At 40.3% G+C, this 19,913-nt stretch overlaps 1 protein-coding gene across 3 annotated transcripts in view; it reads left to right on the forward strand.

Annotated features, from left to right (window-relative positions):
* PATJ (PATJ crumbs cell polarity complex component) overlaps positions 1 to 19,913 on the forward strand; it is a gene marked incomplete at both ends in the record, with an annotated part of 372,146 nt that overhangs the window by 217,928 nt on the left and 134,305 nt on the right. For all 3 annotated transcript variants that reach the window (XM_080692386.1, XM_080692387.1, XM_080692385.1), the window contains one exon: positions 2,979 to 3,070. In XM_080692386.1, the coding sequence (XP_080548512.1) occupies positions 2,979 to 3,070 (92 nt within the window). The remainder of the gene's footprint in view (positions 1 to 2,978; positions 3,071 to 19,913) is intronic.

Raw genomic sequence — 19,913 nt, forward strand, 5'->3', positions numbered from 1 at the left:
TAAGGCCAGAATGCAGATGTTTTTATCCAAAGATCTGGATTTTCCTTTTAGACTTAATCTGTAAGATGAGGGTCCCCTCCATCTTGAGTTTCTTGCTGCGTTCCCAGTTTTCCAATGCGTAGCAGAGTCTCTCCAGAGGCCTCTGAGCACTGGCAGGGAGCAGCTGCCTTCGCAGTAAACACCAGGGTTGTTGGCACTGGAAGAAACGGCAGCAACAAGCAAGCTGTGCTGCCGTCCTCCTGCCAAAGCCTGTGAGCATTCAGCATCGGCACCGTGAAAGGGGCACGACTGTGCTTACTCCTGGGTAAATTCAAATTAATGACCTGCTTTCTTCATCTGGGTTATCATAATTCCCTCTTAGAATTAAAGTGCCATATATTCTGTTCTGTCCAAAGGAGGTTCATAATGAAAAGCAGGCCTATCCATAAACCAGAAACAGTTTGGTTTTTCTATATGCACAAGCTTTTTGCTGATCAAAACCAATTTTTTTTTAACCTCAGTCACTTCCAAGGCCAGAGTCCATGTCGGAGAAAGCATACTTAGGGTTGACTAAATGTCACTTGCATGCAGGGCTCGCGGCTCAGATAGCCTCACTGAGCGCCACTGGGGACAAGCTGTGCTGGCGCAGCTGGAAATGCCAAGAGGAGGGTGCCGCCTTTTGCCCTCGGGGAGTTTAGCTCAGTTCAGTACCTGCACTAATGCCTCACTATGCTTTGCTGGCATGTAAATGTAACAAGAGAGATTTCTTAAGCTGAGTGTCACGGAATGCAAAGAGAGGAGGCTTAAATAGTTCTGGTTTAGAAAAGACTACCTCTGGGTACAGAGGCCATGCACAGTGGAGAAACATTTGCAAATAATTACCAGAATACAGACTTGGAATTGGGTTTGTTCCACACATCATCTCATTTTAAAATATGATTTAAAGATCCTTGTGGTGGTTTGTTGTATATTAAAGAGGATGGAAAATATGGTTAGCAAAAATCATAATCGTGCTAGGCATATTATTTTGAAACTTGGTTTTGCTGCTTAATACATTTTAGACATTTCCTATGTCATTAAGTATGCTTCTTCACATTACTCTTAATGACTACATAATGTCTCTAACCATTTGCCTAATAACTAAGTTATGTGAAGATATATATAGGCTGGCTGTGTAGCTTCGTGGTATAGAGTACATGCTTAGCAAGTGCAAGAATCTGGGGTTCAAGCTCCAGCATCCCCCCTCAAAAAGAGATGAGTGGATGAAAGAAGGAAGGAAGGGAAGCCATCCGTGAAAATTGAAAATGTTAAGAGAAAAGATATAAGCCGGGCATGGTGGCGCACGCTTGTAATCCCTGCGCTTGGGAGGAGGAGACAGGAGGACCGCGCAGGTTTGAAGCCAGCCGCGCACGCTGGCTTAGGAGACCCTGTTTCAAAAATATAAAATAGGTCTGGGAGTATGGCCCGGATGTAGAAGGGCTTCCAGGAACCCCAGTACCACCCAAAAAAAAATTTTTTTAATTTTAAAAAAGAAAAGATAAAACCTGAAGTGTGGGCATTTTAAAATGCATGATTTTATGACTGAAAAGAGAGTGGTTTTGAACACATAAAAATAAATCTTTTGGGTATCAATATCAGCACAAATAGTAAAGGTATTGCCCCTTATAAGTGTCACAACTATGAAGTAGGTTTTAAATTCCTTTTAGAGAAGTGGAAACTGAGTCAGAGAAATGACAGTATGGAAATAGGTTTCAGTGAAGCTGGTGACCTTGGGAAGGCCAGCAGAGAAGAGGTGACCAAGGTCATCCCTGCAGTAGCCTCTTAGTGTGAGGCCTCGTGTGACCCCTTCAGGCAGGCCAAGGATGCTCTTTTTTTAAGATTAAAAATATCCACTTTCATTCTGTCCTTTGAAGTGTTCACTTCCATGTACTTTCTCATTATAACTTTATGACAAAAAAGATTTTTTTCCAGTAGTGTCTTCAAATAAAAATTTCAGAGACCTCAAGTATAGACAAATTAGGTGCTGATTACAAAAAGCTTCAACCCCATTTTTACTTTTCTTGATGTAGAACACCATGCTGTCTCTTAAGTAGTAGAAATGGTCAAGACCACAGTTAAAGGGGATAATATAATAATATAGGTCAGTAGTTCCTTATTAAAGAGATGGGCTAAAGAAAGTCAAACTGTAGAAGCTATTATTAATTGGATGAAATAAATATGAGAGTGATTATAGCTATTGCAGAGTGTATCAGTGGGAAGATCTGGGATGAAAGACTTTACATCTAATGTTTTTAGGTCGTATGTAAGTGCCTGCAGTCAAGTTAAGAATCTGACATCTGGGACTTGAACAGATGGTTCATTGATTGTCTACCATAAAATATTTTCTGTGCAAGTAATACAAAACTTGGCTTAAAACAGAAAAAATATATATATTTATGTCCTCAGGGGTAACAAAATGTACGCCTTGACACTTTTATAAAATCGTATTTAATGGGCCCTCCAGAGTTCTGGTGAAGATTATAGTTTTTTCTGCTTTCTATATTTTCCAGAAAAGCTGCAAGAAATTAAATCTTTATCATAAACCCTTGAGCTCAACTACTGTTCTCTTAAAGTTAGCAAAAGGGTCAAGGTCTATATGTTCTTTTTAACTGTAGTCAAACTGAACTTATAAGATTATTAACAGTTGCTTAGAAATTGTGTTTGAATATATATTATAAAAATGCTAAGATTTTTCATATTAGCAATTCATATGTATATGCACTTACAAATAAATAAACTTGGAGATTGGAGGTGTAACTCAGTGATAGAGCACTTGCCCAGCATGTGCAAAGCCCTAGGGTTGATCCCAATATAACTTTCTCATTCAATTCCAAGTGTAAATAGGTGTGTGTGTGTGTGTGTGTGTGTGTGTGTGTGTGTGTGTAATGATATATAAATATTATATATTTTATACAAAATATATAGACTATATTTTACAAGTTCGTTTTTTCCCCAACCAGATAAACAATCAGGTCCTGTATGGAAGAAGTCACCAAAATGCATCTGCCATTATTAAGACTGCCCCATCCAAGGTCAAACTGGTTTTTATCAGGTAAGACAGATTGGTCTGGTTTTCTAAAACCTACAGTCTCCTCTAGAGATGCAATTATTGATATAAAACTTTTACTTTTTGTTTGTTGACAAACTCACTGTCTATTATTAAAATATATTTTCCTGCCGGGCGTGGTGGCGCACGCTTGTAATCCCCACGCTTGGGAGGCTGAGACAAGAGGATTGCAGTTCACAGACAGGCTTAGCTACTTAGTGAGGCCCTTTGCAACTAGTGAGACCCTGTTTCAAAAATAAAGAATAAAAAGCTGGGTGTGGTGGTGCACGCTTGTAATCCCCACACTTGGGAGGCTGAGACAGGAGGATCGCACAGGTTCGAAGCCAGCCTCAGCTACTTAGTGAGGCTCTCAGCAACTTAGTGAGACCCAGTTTCCAAATAAAGTATAAAATAGGTCTGGGAGTATAGCCTGGAGGTAGAAAAGCCCCTGGGTTCCACCTCCAGTACCACCAAAAAAAATAAATAAAATAAAGAATAAAAAAAAATAGGGCTGGGGGTATAGCTTAGAGGTAGAATGCCGCTGGGTTCAATCCCCAGTACTGGGAAAAAAAAAAAAAAAAAGAATTCTTCACCTTCTTCCCTTTCTGGATCTGATTGCTGTTATAGCAGAGCCCTCTGAATCCTCCTCTCCCCATTGCTGGAGCATCTGCTGACTCATTAAGGTTCTCATCAGGGAGTCAGCAGGAAGGCTGGACCCAGGGAAGTTTGGGGAGCTTCTTATTAAGAAGCTGGTAGGAGCGGTGGAGGGGAGCTGTCAGCTCTGCTGTCTGTAGTGGCAGGGGGTGTTTGGGGCTCTGCACTCCCCTGCACTCCGCCTGCAGCTCATGGAGTAAGCAAGTCAGAGCAGGGAGTCCCTGTTGTTTGCAGCCATTATTGCCATCAGCAGTGGAAGGAGGTGGTCAAATTCTGTTACTTGACTGAAATAACAAGTAGATCTGAGTGATTTCGGCGTTGCTCTTGCCCGCTAGGCCTCAGTTATCATCTGTAAAGTGGGGATAATAAGGCACCTGTCTCCTGCATGATGATTTTTTATTTGAATGATCAAACAATAATGAGCATTGAGTAAGTGCTAAAAGGATGTTAGGTGCTATTTTATGATGATAATTTATATTATTGCTTTCTCATTTGTTACCACCAGTAAGACCATTCCATTCCAAGGGACACTGGGAACAGAGAGTAGCTCATTCCAGGTCTGGGCACTAACGTGGTGGAAACGTGCCTGCGTGTCATCTTCCAGCCTCACCCCGCTGCTCCTGAAGCATTCCCATATTGGCGCACTTTCCTGCCACCCGTGGCTCTTTCTGCCTCTCTAGTTTGTTACTCCCGCAAACTGAGGCAAGCTTTCCTTTCATGGGCCTTTGCATGTTAGGCACCCCTGGGCCTCGCCACCTCCAGGTGCTCCGTTAGGCACAGTCTTCTTGCTCTTCCTCTGTCAGGGGTTGCATTGAGAGTTATGTGGTAAAAGCTCAACAGACTCGAGGAAAGGCAAGGTGTTGTCCATCGAGAGCAGAAAGCACACCGTGATGGGTTTAGGCCTGAAGACTTCACAGAAGCGTGTGTGAGAATCACAGGAGAGGAGGCCTAAGTACTGCTGAGGTGGATACAGTTTGTGTGTCCCCCAGGTCCATGTGCTAGAGGCTTGGTCAGTCCCCGTGGGGCATGTTAAGACACCTGTAAGAGGAGGGGCCTACTGGAAGTTGCTAGGTCATTGGCATGCTGCCCTCAGAAGGAATTGAGGTAGTGCTCAGGGGACTCGTGGCCTGACACCTGAGTCACTCCCAGCTTGCTGTCTCTCTGTGTGATTTCTCTTTCTCTCCCTTACACTTACAATTTCCCACTGTGATGCCATCTGCCATGAGGCTTTCACCAGAGACAGAGCATCTTGCTGTTTAGATCTTTAGCCTCTAAAATTATGAGCTAAACAAACCCCTTTTCTTCATATGTTGTTATCTAGCCTTGTATGTCTTATCATAGCATTGGAAATGGACTAAGAGCAGCACTGAACATTGTCTACCCATAAGTGTTTAGTACACGAGAGGCTGCTGCTGTAGCTACGACTAGAACATTGCTCTCACCCCTTCACACTTGCCTTTGTTACCAGTTCTGTGTCCGCCTATTTCAAAGAGAGCGGAAAAAAAATAGTTGCAGAAGAGCCAGAGGAAGTCATCTAATGTAGTGAGGTATTTCGGAAATTGAACCCTCCTCCTTCAATAAAGAAAATTTAAATGATTTGAAATTGTATAGAATATAGAATAGAAAGCTGAGTAGAATTTTAATAGTAGTAATGAAGTCCCACTAGTTTAGTGGCGGGTTATTTCAATTTTGATTATTCAGAACAGAGCACAATCAAGAAAAGAATTTCTTTGGTAAATTAATGATGTGTGTAGGATGGTAGGTGCTGGGTACTTTAGTAAAGTGACTTTTAAGTGATTTACAACTATCAGTGTACATTTAAAATATTTAATTTATTATAAACTCTCTTAGTTCATTCAGGCTGCTCTGGCAAAATAACTGGGTGCTATAATCAATAGACATTTGTTTGTCAAAGTTGTGCAGGCTGGGAAGTCTGAGATTAAGGCGCCCGCAGATCTGGTATCTGTTGAGCTCCCACTTCCCCAGGCCCTTCTTGTCTTGCCTTTTCTGTTCTGTTCTGTTCTGTTCTGTTATTGGGGGTTGAACCGAGGCATGCTCTGCTGTGCCACTGAGCTACGCCTTCAGCCCTTTTTATTTTTTATTTTGAAGCAGGGTCTCACTAGACTGTCACGCGCTGTCTTTGTGCTTTCTCCTGCCTCAGTCTCCCAGGTACTGAGATTATAGGTACGCACCACTGTGCCTGCTCCATTTCCTGCTTTATAGACGGTGTTTCCTTGCGGGGTCTCCAAATGGCAGACAGGGCTCCCTCAGGCCTCCTCTGTAAGGTCACTGATCCCATTTGTGAGCATGCCACTTTCTTCACCTAATCACCTCCCCAAAGGCTCCACCCACTACTACCTTCGGGTTAGTGATTAGGTTTCAACTCACTAGCCTAGGAGAACACAAACATTCTGACATGCCACGGACCATTCTTGCGAGGTCATTGAGTTATAGTGCCTGGCAAACTGTAGAAAGTTTTATTTGTTGAGTAAATTTTTATTTAGCTCCTACAAATCACTTCTAGATTTTTTATTCTTCAAAAGCAATAGTCATAACAGGTTAGTGTTGGCATTATTACTTTATGGATTTAAATGTATATGTAATGTACGTGCGTGTGTGTGTGTGTGTGTGTGTGTGTGTGTGTGTGTTTGTGAGTGTGTGCAGTATGTGTGTGTTAGTTACTGGGAATAGAACCCAGGACATTCTACTTCAACTACATCCTCAGCCCTCTCCCCTTTCTTTGTGGTACTGAGATGGAATCCAGGGGCATTCTACCTTTGAGCTACACCCCCAGCCCTATTTTTTATTCTTTAGTTTGAAACAGAGTTTCACTTAAGTTGCAGAGGGCCTCACCAAGTAGCTGAGGCTGGCCACGAACCTACAATCCTTCCATCTCAGCCTCCCAAGTACTGGGATTACAAGTGTGCACCATCACATCCAGTCCTATTTTATTTTTCATTTTAAAATAGAATCTGGCTAAGTTACTGTGCACTGGCCTCAAACCTGCAATCCTCCTGTCTCAGCCTCCAACTACTGGGATTACAGGTATGACCACACCTGACTTGTAATTCAGTTTTGAACAAAATTCCTCATGCTTAAGTCTCTTTTCCTACTATTTTCCTAAATTAATTGAATTTAGAAAAATTTTTATGTATTTTTTTATCGGAAGAAAAAAGACGGGTGATTCTGAACAATCTATTGTCATGTGCACTTTGAGACTATAAAGGGGGAAAATCTCAAGTTGAATCAGGAGAGATGTACACATAGCTGACAACCTCTTGTTGACTAAGTAGATCTGTCTGATAATTTGTGCATCAACATTTAATTTGTTAATTAATGCTTCAGTTGCTCTAAAGAAGAGAACCGTTCATCTGAGAACTCGTACTTAAAGAGGTAACCTTTTTCCTAATGCCTGGCTGAACCATAAGGCTATGTGATTAAAAGAAGAATCCCTGCCAGACATGATGGTGCACAACTGTAATCCTAGAACCTGGCAGGCTGAAACAGGAAGATCACAGATTTGAGGCCAGCCTCAGCAGTTTAGCAAGACCCAAAAGCAACTTATCAAGACTGTTTAAAAAATAATAAGGGCTGGGGGTGTAGCTCAGAGATAGAACACCCCTGGGTTCAATCCCAAGTACAAAATAAATTTTTTAAAATTAAAATAAATTGCCTGTCCATAGGGACTCACTGTCTGCTGCTATGGTGATGATTGTGATTATGGCAGAAAAGGATAAGAAGAGAGGGAAGAAGGTGGTTAAAGAAATACAAAAAAAAAAAAAAAAAAAATTCCTATTGCTTGTATACTTGAAGTTCAAGTTCTGAATATATTTCTTTCTTTTCTTTTCTTTTTTTGTATGTGTGGTACTGGGGGTGGAAGCCAGGGGCTTTTCTACCTCCAGGCTATACTCCCAGATATATATATATATATATATATATATATATATATATATATATTATTTGGAAACTGGGTCTCACTAAGTTGCTGAGAGCCTCACTAAGTAGCTGAGACTGGCTTCGAACCTGTGCGATCCTCCTGTCTCAGCCTCCCAAGCGCTGGGATTAAAAGCATGTGCCCCCACGCCTGGCCTGAATACTTTTCAAGTAAAACACATTCCCATAGTTTAAGAATATTTCAGCCAGGCACTGTGAAACCCACCTGTAATCCCAGCAATTCAGTGGCTAACGTAGGATGATTGTGAGTTTGAGGCCTGTCTGTGCAACTTAGCAAGACAGTCTCAAAATAAAAAGATAAATGGGCTCAGGGATGTAGCTCAATGGTAGAGACCCTTGGGTTCGGTCCTAGTACAAAAAAAAAGGTATATATATAGAGAGAGAAGAAAGAGAAAGAGAGAGAAATAAAAAGTTTCAATTTAACATCACAATGATTAATCCCTGGAAAAAATAACTTCGGACTTTATATAAATCTATTTCTAAAAGAAATTTTAGAATTAAAGAGATTGTCATAGCTTGCCTAAGATATAAGTACCCTGTCAACAGCTTCATATATGTGTGTGTATACATATACACATACATATACATACACGCACACGTACATGTATATACATACTTATATGTGTGTATGCATATGGATACACATATATATGAATGTATATTTTAATGATGACTAATATTCCAAAAATGAATAGCACATGTTTAATTAAGGAATATATAGAGAAAAACCTAATTAACACAGGCTAATACATAAGTCAGCAAATTGTGATAGATTTTACTTGTGTGGGTAATGTCCAGTATCCTGAATTTGAGGCATTTCAGGAAGAAAAAGGAAGCATTTTCTTGCTCATCGGTCTGCACGTGGCCAGTGGAGGAATAATGGCAGATGTGTTCTGTTTATGCGTGGTGGCCTGTATGTGAGCAGTGAGAGCAGAATGGTAGCTTCCTGACCTCTGTGTGCAACAAGTGGGGCAAAATGGCAAATTTGCATCTCATTAATACATGGTAGCCCATATATTTTATGTGCTAATATTTCATCCTGTCTCATTTGGATGGAATTTCTAGTTTATTACTTACTTAGGTACATCTTTCAGCCTCTACCCTTTATTATTACCACTTTCAGACTATTATAAAAAATCCAGATTTTGCCCATTTGGGAATTAAATCCTGAAACAATTAAAATTGATTTATTATCAGTTTTTTGGAAGAGAACATTTGAATTGTCTCAGCACCACAGATGCAATTCTAGTTTTGAACTATCACTTGTACTGGGTTACAAGGTTACTTTGAAAACTAGTTTATATAAGTTGTATTTCTTTTGTGTTAGTGCTTCTATTGGCAAGATTTTCTTCCTTTGTTGAAATTATTAATTTACTGTGCCTTTTCATTACACAGAAAGCTTTGGCTTTTATACCTTTGCAACTCTTTTCCAAATTTATTGACAATTCAAATAAAACTGGAAGCTGGCTACAGGTTTTGGAGTGTGATTTTGCAATAATCACAAAAGGCTATTAAAATATGCTGCAGGCAACATTTTAATTAACTAAAGGCCATTTGTCTATACTGATATATGCTTGTGTGATCATGTCCTTGTTATATTTTTAACACTTGTATTTAGTCACATACTAATTGATTTGCAATTTGCAAGGGGTCTGTGGGTCACTAGTGCAAATTAGCAAGATATTTCTCTCTCTTTTTCCATCATGTATGTATGTATGTATGTATGTGTACACACACACGTGTGTGTGTGTGTGTGTGTGTGTGTGTGTGTGTGTGTAAAATCTTACTTCATCCAGATGTATCTGACTTGATACATACACACATTTAATCCTGTGGGTTTTCCTGTTCAGCGTTTCCCCCTTTCCATGAGCAGACCCATTTAAGTACAGGACGAGAGCTGTATTAATCCGATGAAGAATGAGTTGCTGTATTTGGCAGAGCAGGGATCCGAGGAGATTAATGATCTTGCCTGCAGCTCTTGTCATACCTTCCCCCACTATCGAAAATTAAATGTCATGTATAACAACTCACTCCCCATTACTTAATTACATGTGGAAAATGTGTAGTGTGTAAAAACTCCCGGGGCTAAAGGAGGCCAAATGAAACTGAAATCCTCGGAAAGATTTAGTGCTAGCTGTCAGGCCCTGCGGAGTAAAAGTGAACTCACTGCAGGATCCGCCTGACTGTATCGATTCAACATATGTCTTGTTTTGTAATTAAAAATGTGGTGTGGCCTGTTATCCTCTGGCCTTTTCCCTGAAAGATGATATCCACTTGAAATTAATGTGAACGTCATAGTCATTGCTGGATCTCCATCTGAAGAAGCACCTTGAATGCCTGTTTTTGAAATCCTTACTCTAGATTCGTTAGATCCAGCTTTGATAAAGAGGAGGGGGAAGATTATTTGCACAGCATGAGTTTTACTTCATGAAGACTAGATCATTCATGTATTCAGCAGGTGTTTACTGGATGCCTACTTGTGCTAGCTAATGCCTAGAGTCAGTGATTCAGAGGATAAGCCACAGTCTAGTGCCTTACCCAGGGACAGAAGTACAGCGGTGCTGCAGGAACATGTAGGGACCCGGCTAACCTAGTCTTGGGGGCTCTTAGGAGGTGTCACAGAGAGAGATGCTTAACGCACTAAATCCAACGTTTTCAGTTCTGCGAATATTCCCATGAAATAGACAAAGGTGCATTATAGGCTAGAAATTATAATCTTTTATTATTTTTGTGACACCAGGAATTGAACTAAGGGGCACTTTACCATTGAGCTATACCCTCAGCTCATTTTTTTATTTTTTTATTTTTTATTTTTTGGTGGTACTGGGGGTGGAACCCAGAGGCTTTTCTACCTCCGGGCTACACCTCTGACCTATTTTATATTTTATTTGGAAACAGGGTCTCACTAAGTTGCTGAGAGCCTCACTAAGTAGCTGAGGCTGGCTTCGAACCTGTGTGATCTCCCGTCTCAGCCTCCAAAGTGCTGGGATTACAAGCATGCACCACCACGCCCGGCTCAGCTCATTTTATTTTGAGAAAGGGTCTAAAAGTTGCCCAGACCAGCCTCAAACTTGTGATCTTCCTGCCTCAGCCTTATGAGTAGATGGGATTACAGGAAATCCTAACCTAGAGCTTATGTATTATTTGTGTATATATATAATACATTATATGTATGTGTGTGTGTGTGTGTGTGTGTGTGTGTGTGTGTGTGTATTTTGTGTGTGTGGTACTGGGGTTCCTGGAAGCCCTTCTACCTTCAGCTATACTCCCAGACCTGTTTTTATACTCTTTTATGTGGAAACAGGTTCTCTTAAGCCAGCGCGCCTGGCTTCGAACCTGCGCGATCCTCCTGTCACTGACTCCCAAGATCAGGGATTACAAGTGTGCACCACCATGCCCGGCTATACATTTTATATATTAAACTTATGTATAATTATGTATACAAATTTTTTTTGCAGGTCTGGGGGTGAAACCCAGGGACATTCGACCTCCAAGCTACATCTCCTGCCCTATTTTTTATTCTTTATTTTGAAACAGGGTCTCACTGAGTTGCAGAGGGCCTCACTAAGTAGCTGAGGCTGTCCGTAAACCGCGATCCTCCGGTCTCAGCCTCCCAAATGCTGGGATTACAAGCGTGCGCCACCATGCCCGGCTTACAAATATATTTTATTTTTTATTTATTTATTTATTTTTTGGTGGTACTGGGGTTCCTGGAAGCCCTTCTACCTCTGGGCTACACTCCCAGAACTATTTTTACATTTTTATTTGGAAACAGGGTCTCCTAAGCCAGCACGCGTGGCTGGCTTCGAACCTGCGCGATCCTCCTGTCTCTGCCTCCCAAGCGCGGGGATTACAAGCGTGCGCCACCACGCCCGGCTACAAATATATTTTATATAAAATTTTTTCAAACACTCTAATCATCATTCCTTTATTACTTTTCTCAAAAGAACAAAATTCTAAAAGCAATATTTCTAAAGTTAACATAAGAGGCGGGTGTGGTGGCGCACGTTTGTATTCCCCACGCTTGGGACTCCGGAGACAGGAGGATCGTGCAGGTTGGAAGCCAGCCTCGCTGGCTTAAGAAATTCTGTTTCCAAATAAAATATAAAATAGGTCTGGGAGTGTGTAGAAGGTTCCATCCCCATTACCACCAAAAAAAAAAAAAGGTAACATAAATAGTATATTTGTTGCTAAGTTGTTTCTGTGCTTGTCCCATATCCGGGATGTTGGAACTTAATGGGCTAAGCTAAGACCCAAAGAATAAGTAAGCAAAGTCACAGTGTGTTTAGAAACCCAAAAGTTCAGGCCAGGCGTGGTGGCGCACACTTGTAATCCCCGCACTTGGGAGGCGGAGACAGGATTGTGCAGGTTCGAAGCCAGCCGCGCTGGCTTAAGAGACCCTGTTTCCAAAAATAAAATAGGTCTGGGAGTGTAGCCCGGAGGTAGAAGGGCTTCCAGGAACCCCAGTACCACCAAAAGAAAAGAAAAGAAAAGAAAGAAAAGAAAAGAAAAGAAAAGAAAAGAAAAGAAAAGAAAAGAAAAGAAAAAAGAAACCCAAAAGTTCTAGAGCTGGGTTTGTGTCCATTGCACCTGAACATGGAAAGTGGTCCTCCTTTAGGAAGTACCAGTGGGTAGCACAGCTGTGTGTGCTGATGGTTTGGAGTTCTGTAAGGAGCATCTTCCTGACTCTTATGACCATTCAGCCATACAGTGCCTTTTTTTAAGTGCAAGATAAACTATCTTCCATGGTGCACAGGACAAGAAATTTTATTTTTCGGTAGTGGGGTGGAACCCCAGGGCATTCTACCTCCGATATACCCCCAGCCCTATTTTTTATTCTTTATTTTGAAACAGGGTCTCACTGAGTTGCAAAGGGCCTCACTAAGTAGCTGAGGCTGTCCGCGAACCATGATCCTCCTGTCTGAGCCTCCCAAGACAAGAAATGTTGAGCAAGAGTCCTGTCATTTATTGCTGAGCTACTCCACTAGGGGTCGAGGGAGGAAGGAAGCAGAGTCACTGGCAGCTTTAAGGCTCTCCTGTTTCTCTGTCTAGTTAGATCATGCTGTAGACCTATACAAGTCTTTCATAGAACTCAGAAATGCTAATTCCTGCCTAATTTCTTCGAGCACTTCTTTCCCATACAGTGCTATTTATTTTAAATAATAATTTAAATGATTTTTTAACTTTATTTTGTGAGTAGAATTTGTAAGCATGTTATTTCTAGGATATGTTGGAGTTAGAATGTTTTATGTTTTGATCTTTTGTCAAAGACACTGAAATGTATACAACCAAATAAGATGCGTTGTTTCTTTGAAATACTCTCATCTGGGAAGTTGCATATTTAATTCAGCTATGATTCCACTGGATCATACATTTTTGAAATAATGTAAAGCCTATGGCATTTTCTTTTTAATATCCATAGTAGGTATAAATTTTCCTATTTTGAGCTTGATTTTAGTCAGAATGAAAGGACTAAATATTTTATAGAGCCATGCATTAATTAGATGAACTCAGTGAATTAGATAAAGTGTTGCAACCAAACAACAAGCTCATCTTTTATTTTTTTTCTCCAGTGCTGAGGACCAAACCCAAGGCCTTGCTTATGCTGCAAAGACTTAAAAATATTTTTGAAAATAAGTTTTATGAGCCAGGTGTGGTGGTACACACTTGTAATCCTAAGTACTTGGGAGGCTGAGACAGGAGGATCACACAGGTTCAAAGCCAGCCTCAGCTACTTAGTGAGGCTCTCAGCAACTTAGTGAGATCCTGTTTCCCAATAAAGTATAAAATAGGTCTGGGAGCATAGCCCAAAGCCCCTGGGTTCCACCCCTAGTACCACAAAAAAAAAAAAAAGTTTTATTATTTCATAGAAAAAAATACTAATTTTTTTCTTCTTCTTTCATTCTTTAACAGTACCAGCATATATTAGCTTATGGGAATTGTACCTATATTTGTTTCACCCCTGTTGGCCTTTATAAATTGTGTGTGTGTGTGTGTGTGTGTGTGTGTGTGTGTGTGTGTGTGTAAATATATATGTATGTATGTGTATATATATTTGGGATTGCTATCAAGGATGGTGTGTTCATACTTTTTCTTTTTTGTTCCTTTTTTGTTGGTTAACATTTATGCTTTTGGGGGCTGGGGATATAACTCAGTGGCCGAGCACTTGCCTAGCATGCACAAGGCCCTGGGTTCGTTCCCAGGACTATACGTTCGCACATGTGAGTGCACGTACCCATACCCATATACACAAATAAATATGTGTGTGTGTTCTTTGCCCTACAGGATGTGCATCAGACACACCCACACATACATATGTATATGCAGGCATGCATTCACATGCATGTGTACACACATACGTGCCCAGACACACACATACATGCAGGTGGGATAGTAAATCCAAATGCCCTTCTCCCTGTGGAAGCTGAAGGAGCCAGGTCCTTCACTCACTGCTGAGCAGTGACCAGTAACTGTTCACATGACCTTAAGCTTGGGCAATATGACACCTTAGAATTGGAGGCAAGTAAGTGAATGACTTTGTACGAATGGTGCTTACTCGCACAGCAGCACAGTGTCTTGATGGGATACTCCTTCTGTGCCATCATTCTGCTTCCTTCTCCTCTGGAGGTCTCTGAGTTCCTGACATTCCCAAGCTCAGTCCTCTAATCTTTCTCCTTATTTTGTGAGATCCCAGTATCCCTCCAGTAAATTCCTTTTTGCTTAAGTTGACCCTAATGAATGGGAAAGATGAAAAAAGTAGAGCGATGGGACAAATCAGGACCAACCAGAGTGAGACACTGGGTTCTGGTGAGACCCTGTTTCAAGTGGCGTATTTTGTTGTCCTGCGTAGGCTTCTAGCCTTGATCCTTGGTTTTCATTTTTTCAAGCATCATTAGCACAGCAGATGACCTGGGAACAAGTCTCCATGAGCACCTGCTATGTGACTCATTCCTATTGGCATGCCATTCCCTGGCTCTTGAAATGAGATTACCGTGATTGTTGCAGAGGAATCAGAATTTATACTGGCTTTATCTCTATGGGGAGGGTCACCTTTCTAGCACATGGCCTATGGCAAGGGCTGAGTATCTGAACACTGGGCCTAGCCAGCCAGGATTTAGAGAGGAATGACTAAGGGTAACTATTACACTATCTTTTGGAATCTCTATGAGAAACTTAGTCTAAGCCACCCACCTATGCAGCCCTCCTACCAACATGCCCGGCCAAGTATTTTACAAGCCCCCTTTTACTCTGTATGACTGCAGCAATTAATTCAGAACTCGCCTGGGGCCACGTGTGTGAAATGGGTCTGGATGCCGAGTTGCTCTAGGCAGCCCTCATTAATGATTGACACTGTTTGGAATGCCAAGTAAAGAGGCTCCATAATTCCACTGTCATTGGATTTTTATTCCTCATCAGTGTCTTCAGATATTTTGGTGGCTTCTTCCAATTGTGAGTTGAAACTATTCAGTCTGTTCATATAGTTAGGCATAGCTCCTAGATTCTTTTTAGAAAGGAATCTTGTTTTCCATCAAGATGTAATAATTTGCTTTGTTCTGTATGTTACTTTGGGGTCACTTATACGGCTTTTTCTTGGCTGAGTGTTAATTCGGTTTCCCGTTCCAATTAGTGCAGCACTGTAAAGCTTTTTCTTTTTTTTCTCAAATGTCTCACATCACTGAATTTAATACACCCAGAAAATAATATTCAAGTCTCTTGTGGTCCTTGTCTAAATCAACATTTTTTTGTGGTGTGTGTGCATCTAAATGACGTGCTAAGCACTAGATTGTGGTTGGAATCATTTTAGAAAATGTTGTAAAAAGTAAATAAAATACCTAAATTAATGTGTTCAGCAATTCAGGCTAAATTCAGGCATATAACTTTTTTTTTTTTTTTTTTTGCAGTACTGAGGATGGAACCCAGAGGCATTTTACCTCCGAGCTACACCCAACCCTATTTTTTATTCTTTATTTTTGAAATAGGGTCTCACTGAGTTGCAAAGGGCATCACTAAGTAGCTGAGGCTGTCCGCAAACTGCAATCCTGGGGGTCTCAGCTTCCCAAATGCTGGGGATACAAGCATGCACCATCATGCCCGGCTCTATTCTTTATTTTGAAACAGGGTCTCATTACATTGTGGAGGCCCTAACTAAGTAGCTGAGGCTGTCCGCGAACCGCAATCCCAAGTGCTAGGATTACAAGTGTGCACCACCACACCTGGATCAACTTTTGTTTTCTGTCTAAAGCTATTCTGTTAGCATAGTATAAGGTCCTACAGGTTTGTTGAAAGTACATTTAGAACTGACCGCACTAGAGCAGCTCTGAACACAATAATGGCTTTATAAGATAATCTAAATATGGCAGACATATTCCCATCATACTTTACTTTTTTGTCTTATTCAGGTAATTTTTTTAATTGTAGTGAAATAGATACAACACAAAACGACTTTTCATTTCTCTTCCCCTGCACCTTGGCAGTCACTATTCTGCTGTCTTGCCTTGAATTTGACTGTACTCATATAAACATGATCATTCAATACATGTCCTTTTCTGACTGGCTTATTTCACTTAGCATGTTTTCAAGGTTCATTCATACTATGGCATGTGTCATTTTTTCCTTTTTTCTAAGGCAGAATAATATCCCACTCTGTGTATGCCACATTTTGTATTCAGTCATCCATACTTGTGTTGCTTCTACCATTTGGTGATTATAAGTCATGCTCTTGTGAGCCAGGTGCGGTGCACATCTGTAATCTCAGCACTTGGGAGGCTGAGCCAGAGGATCACAGGTTCAAGGACAGCCTCAACAATTTAATGAGACTCTCAGAAACCTAACAAGACCCTGTTTCAAAATAAAAATAAATAAGTAGTGCTGGGAATACAGCTCAGAAGTAGAACACCCCTGGGTTCAATCCCCAGTACCAAAATGCTGCTGTTGCTGCTGCTGCTATGAACATAGCAAGCAGTATCTCCTTTAAGACTCTACTTTCACTTTTTTTGGCTATGGATCCACAAGTAAAATTGCTAAGTCGTATGATTATTCTTTATTTTATTTACTGATAAAATAAATGGAATTACAGGTGTGCAACACCATGCCCAGATCACTTATCCCACTAAATGGCCTTGTTATCCTTGTTGAATCATTTAATCTTACACACAAAGGATAATTTCTGGGCTCTCTATCCTGTCCCATTCATCAATATGTCTTTCTTTACATCAGTACCATATTGTTTTGATTATCTTATTTTTATAGTGAGTTTCAAAGTCAGGAGATCTCCAACCAGGTTTTTTTTTTTTTTTAAGACTTGGCTATTTGAGGGTCTCTTGAGAGTCTTTATGAATTTTAGGTAGAACATACTTTCATTTTTAAAAGAAGTGCAAAACTCAGACCTTGATAAATGAAAAGTTAAAGCATTCAGCAAATGTACACATCCCTTATTACCTTTGGAACTCTTTTTCCTCATTTTTAAATCGCTGATTGACCTTCCAGAAACCTAAGTGTATTGTCTTTGTAGCCCTCTAATTTGTCTTTTGATCACAATTTATAGTGTTCCTCTAGTGTTAATTTTGGAGTAGCCCACATTTACCCTAGGGAATTAGTCAAGGATTGTTGGAGTAATGTTTCAAATAACTTGTTAACAAAATCTCTCATTACAGTTAGAATTATGGTTATAAATTTTATGGATAAAGAATAAACGTAGAATTATATCAACAAGTCTCTTCATATGACATTGTATATGACTCAAAAATGCAGTGAAGTATTCTTAGACAAACTGAATGAAGTTGCAGAGACAGACCCTCAAGTAGTTTAGAAATTCAAAGGGAAGAGACCACTGTTGGAGAAGTGGGTACAGCACGAACTCTTTAATGCCACCTGGGTATGCGTACATTGGAAAAACTTGCCCAAACTTCCTGAACACATTCAGACACTTACTGACCACCTTCTGTATAGTAGATGCTATATAAGGCCATGCAGTTCAGAAGTTCTCCAAGAATTTTTAAGACATAAAATAAGTATATATCAAGCAAAACAAGCACCAATAGAGGGAACTGTTTGACATTGGGTTATCAGTCCCATCTTCAGGCTTGGTTTTCATAGTAGAGAAGGGAATGGTTTGGATTGATTGAGATGCAAAGAAAGTAAAACAAGGACACCAACCTGTTGTCAAGATTCCAGGTAGCTCAGAAAGTACATGAATTAGGAAGGGAACCATGGGACTAGAGGAAGAATAAAGCTCTTAGAATAAAATCATTTTATTTGGTTACTTTTTTTGGTTGATGGCTAAATTAATTAACTGCAACTGAAGGCCTGGAGCCTAGAAATTTAAGCATCTGAGACTCAGCATCATAAAAGATTAAATGTCAACTATTATTACTGTACTTTAGCATTGATGTTATCTTACAGTTCCATTAATAGTTACTATCCCAATTTTATAGGCTAAGAAACCAAATTTGTAAAACTTGTTTTGTATCTTACATATAAATTATCAATGATATAATCTGTATGTTTTCCTTATTCTATGCATACATTTGCATAAATTTATTTCCAGGATAGCATGCTAGTTTTATACTACATGTAATCACGATTTATTTTTAACTGCAGTATAACTTAAACTCATTACAATAGATTGTAAGTGTTCAGTTTGCTGAGTTTTGATTTGATTTGTGTAAACTCCACCCAAAACAAAAGTATAGAATATTGATTCACTTTGGGAGGCTGTAGGTGCCACTTTGCACTCACTCTTCCCCCAGAGAACAAGAAACAAGGAAACCATTAGGGATGTGGATTTCCGTCACTCTAGGTTAGTTTTGATTGTTCTTGAACTTAATGTAAATAGACTCAAACAGTATTCTTTTATATCTGGTTTCTTCCATTCATCATAATGGTTTTGAGATTTATCTGTGTTGTATTTATCAACAGTTTGTTCCTTTAGCTGGGTGTGCATGCCTGTAATCCTAATACTTGGGAGCCTTAGACAAAAGGATCACCAGTTTGAGGCCATCCTCAGCAATTTAGCAAGACCCTGTTTAAAAAAATAAAAATGATAGGGCTGGGGTCATGGTTTGGAGGTAGAATGCCTTGTGGCCTCATTCCTGCTGAGCCTATTTCCTTGCTGGTTCTTGGGTGGGAGCTGCTCCCAGCAACTAAAGGCTCCCCACATGCCTTGCCAAACAGCCCCCTTTATCTTCAGGCCAGTAGTGCTGCCTCTAATCCAGGACTCCCTATCTCTGGCCTCTGGGTCCACAGTGAATTGACATCAGTTTAGAATTCAAGCAGATCAATCTACTAATTAAGACACTAAGATTCTAAACTGAGAAATCTCTAGATTTAAAGGTTTCTTGTGATTAGGTGAGGCCCAACCTGATAATCTCCCTTTATCTTAAGTCAGCTATGCCATGTAACACAGACTAATCATGGAAGTGAAATTCATTCCTTTCACAGTCTACAAGCCAGGGGAGGGAATCTCAGGAAGCTTCTTAACATTCAGCCTAATTTATGTTGCATTATTTTTACCGATAGGAGTATATTTTTATAGCAAAGCCGAACCGAGACCAGGATCCAAAATGTGTGATTGGCAGAAATACATTCTACAAACAAGGAACTGAATTAGCAGTGATCTTAGCATCCTTTTGGAAGGAAAACTAAACTGGCAGCATCTGGAGAGAGATCCTGTCATTGTAATTATTTGTTTACCTGCTGTATTCCCCACGAATTACTAACAACATCAAAGAAGGGATCATGTTTTATTTAATTTTTTATCAGTAGTATAAATGTTAAATAAATGTGTACATTCAAAATAAATGAGAGTGATATTGTTGTTTCAATCCATTAAATTCCAGCCAGCCTAATATAAGAGGAGAACGTTTTGTAATACAAGGAAGGATATCTCATGGACTTTGCAAAAAGAGTGATGACTAAGGTCATCAAGAGAGAGGTTAGCCAGAGAGGAGTTGTAAACCCCGTCCAGCCTTCAGCATTTGTGCTATCTTGATACCACCACACTCCTGAACTCTGTGTCTAAGTTTTGTTTGTTTTGTTTGTTTGTTTTTTGGTGGTACTGGGGGTGGAACCCAGGGGCTTTTCTACCTTGGGCTATACTCCCAGATTTACTTTATACTTTATTTGGAAACAGGGTCTCACTAGTTGCTGAGAGCCTCAGTAGCTGAGGCTGGCTTTGAAGCTGTGCAGTTCTCCTGTCTCAGCCTCCCAAGTGCTGGGATTACAAGAGTGTGCCACCACGCCT

The sequence above is a fragment of the Muscardinus avellanarius genome (assembly GCF_963383645.1).
Source record: "Muscardinus avellanarius genome assembly, chromosome: 3".
NCBI classification, from domain to species: domain Eukaryota; kingdom Metazoa; phylum Chordata; class Mammalia; order Rodentia; family Gliridae; genus Muscardinus; species Muscardinus avellanarius.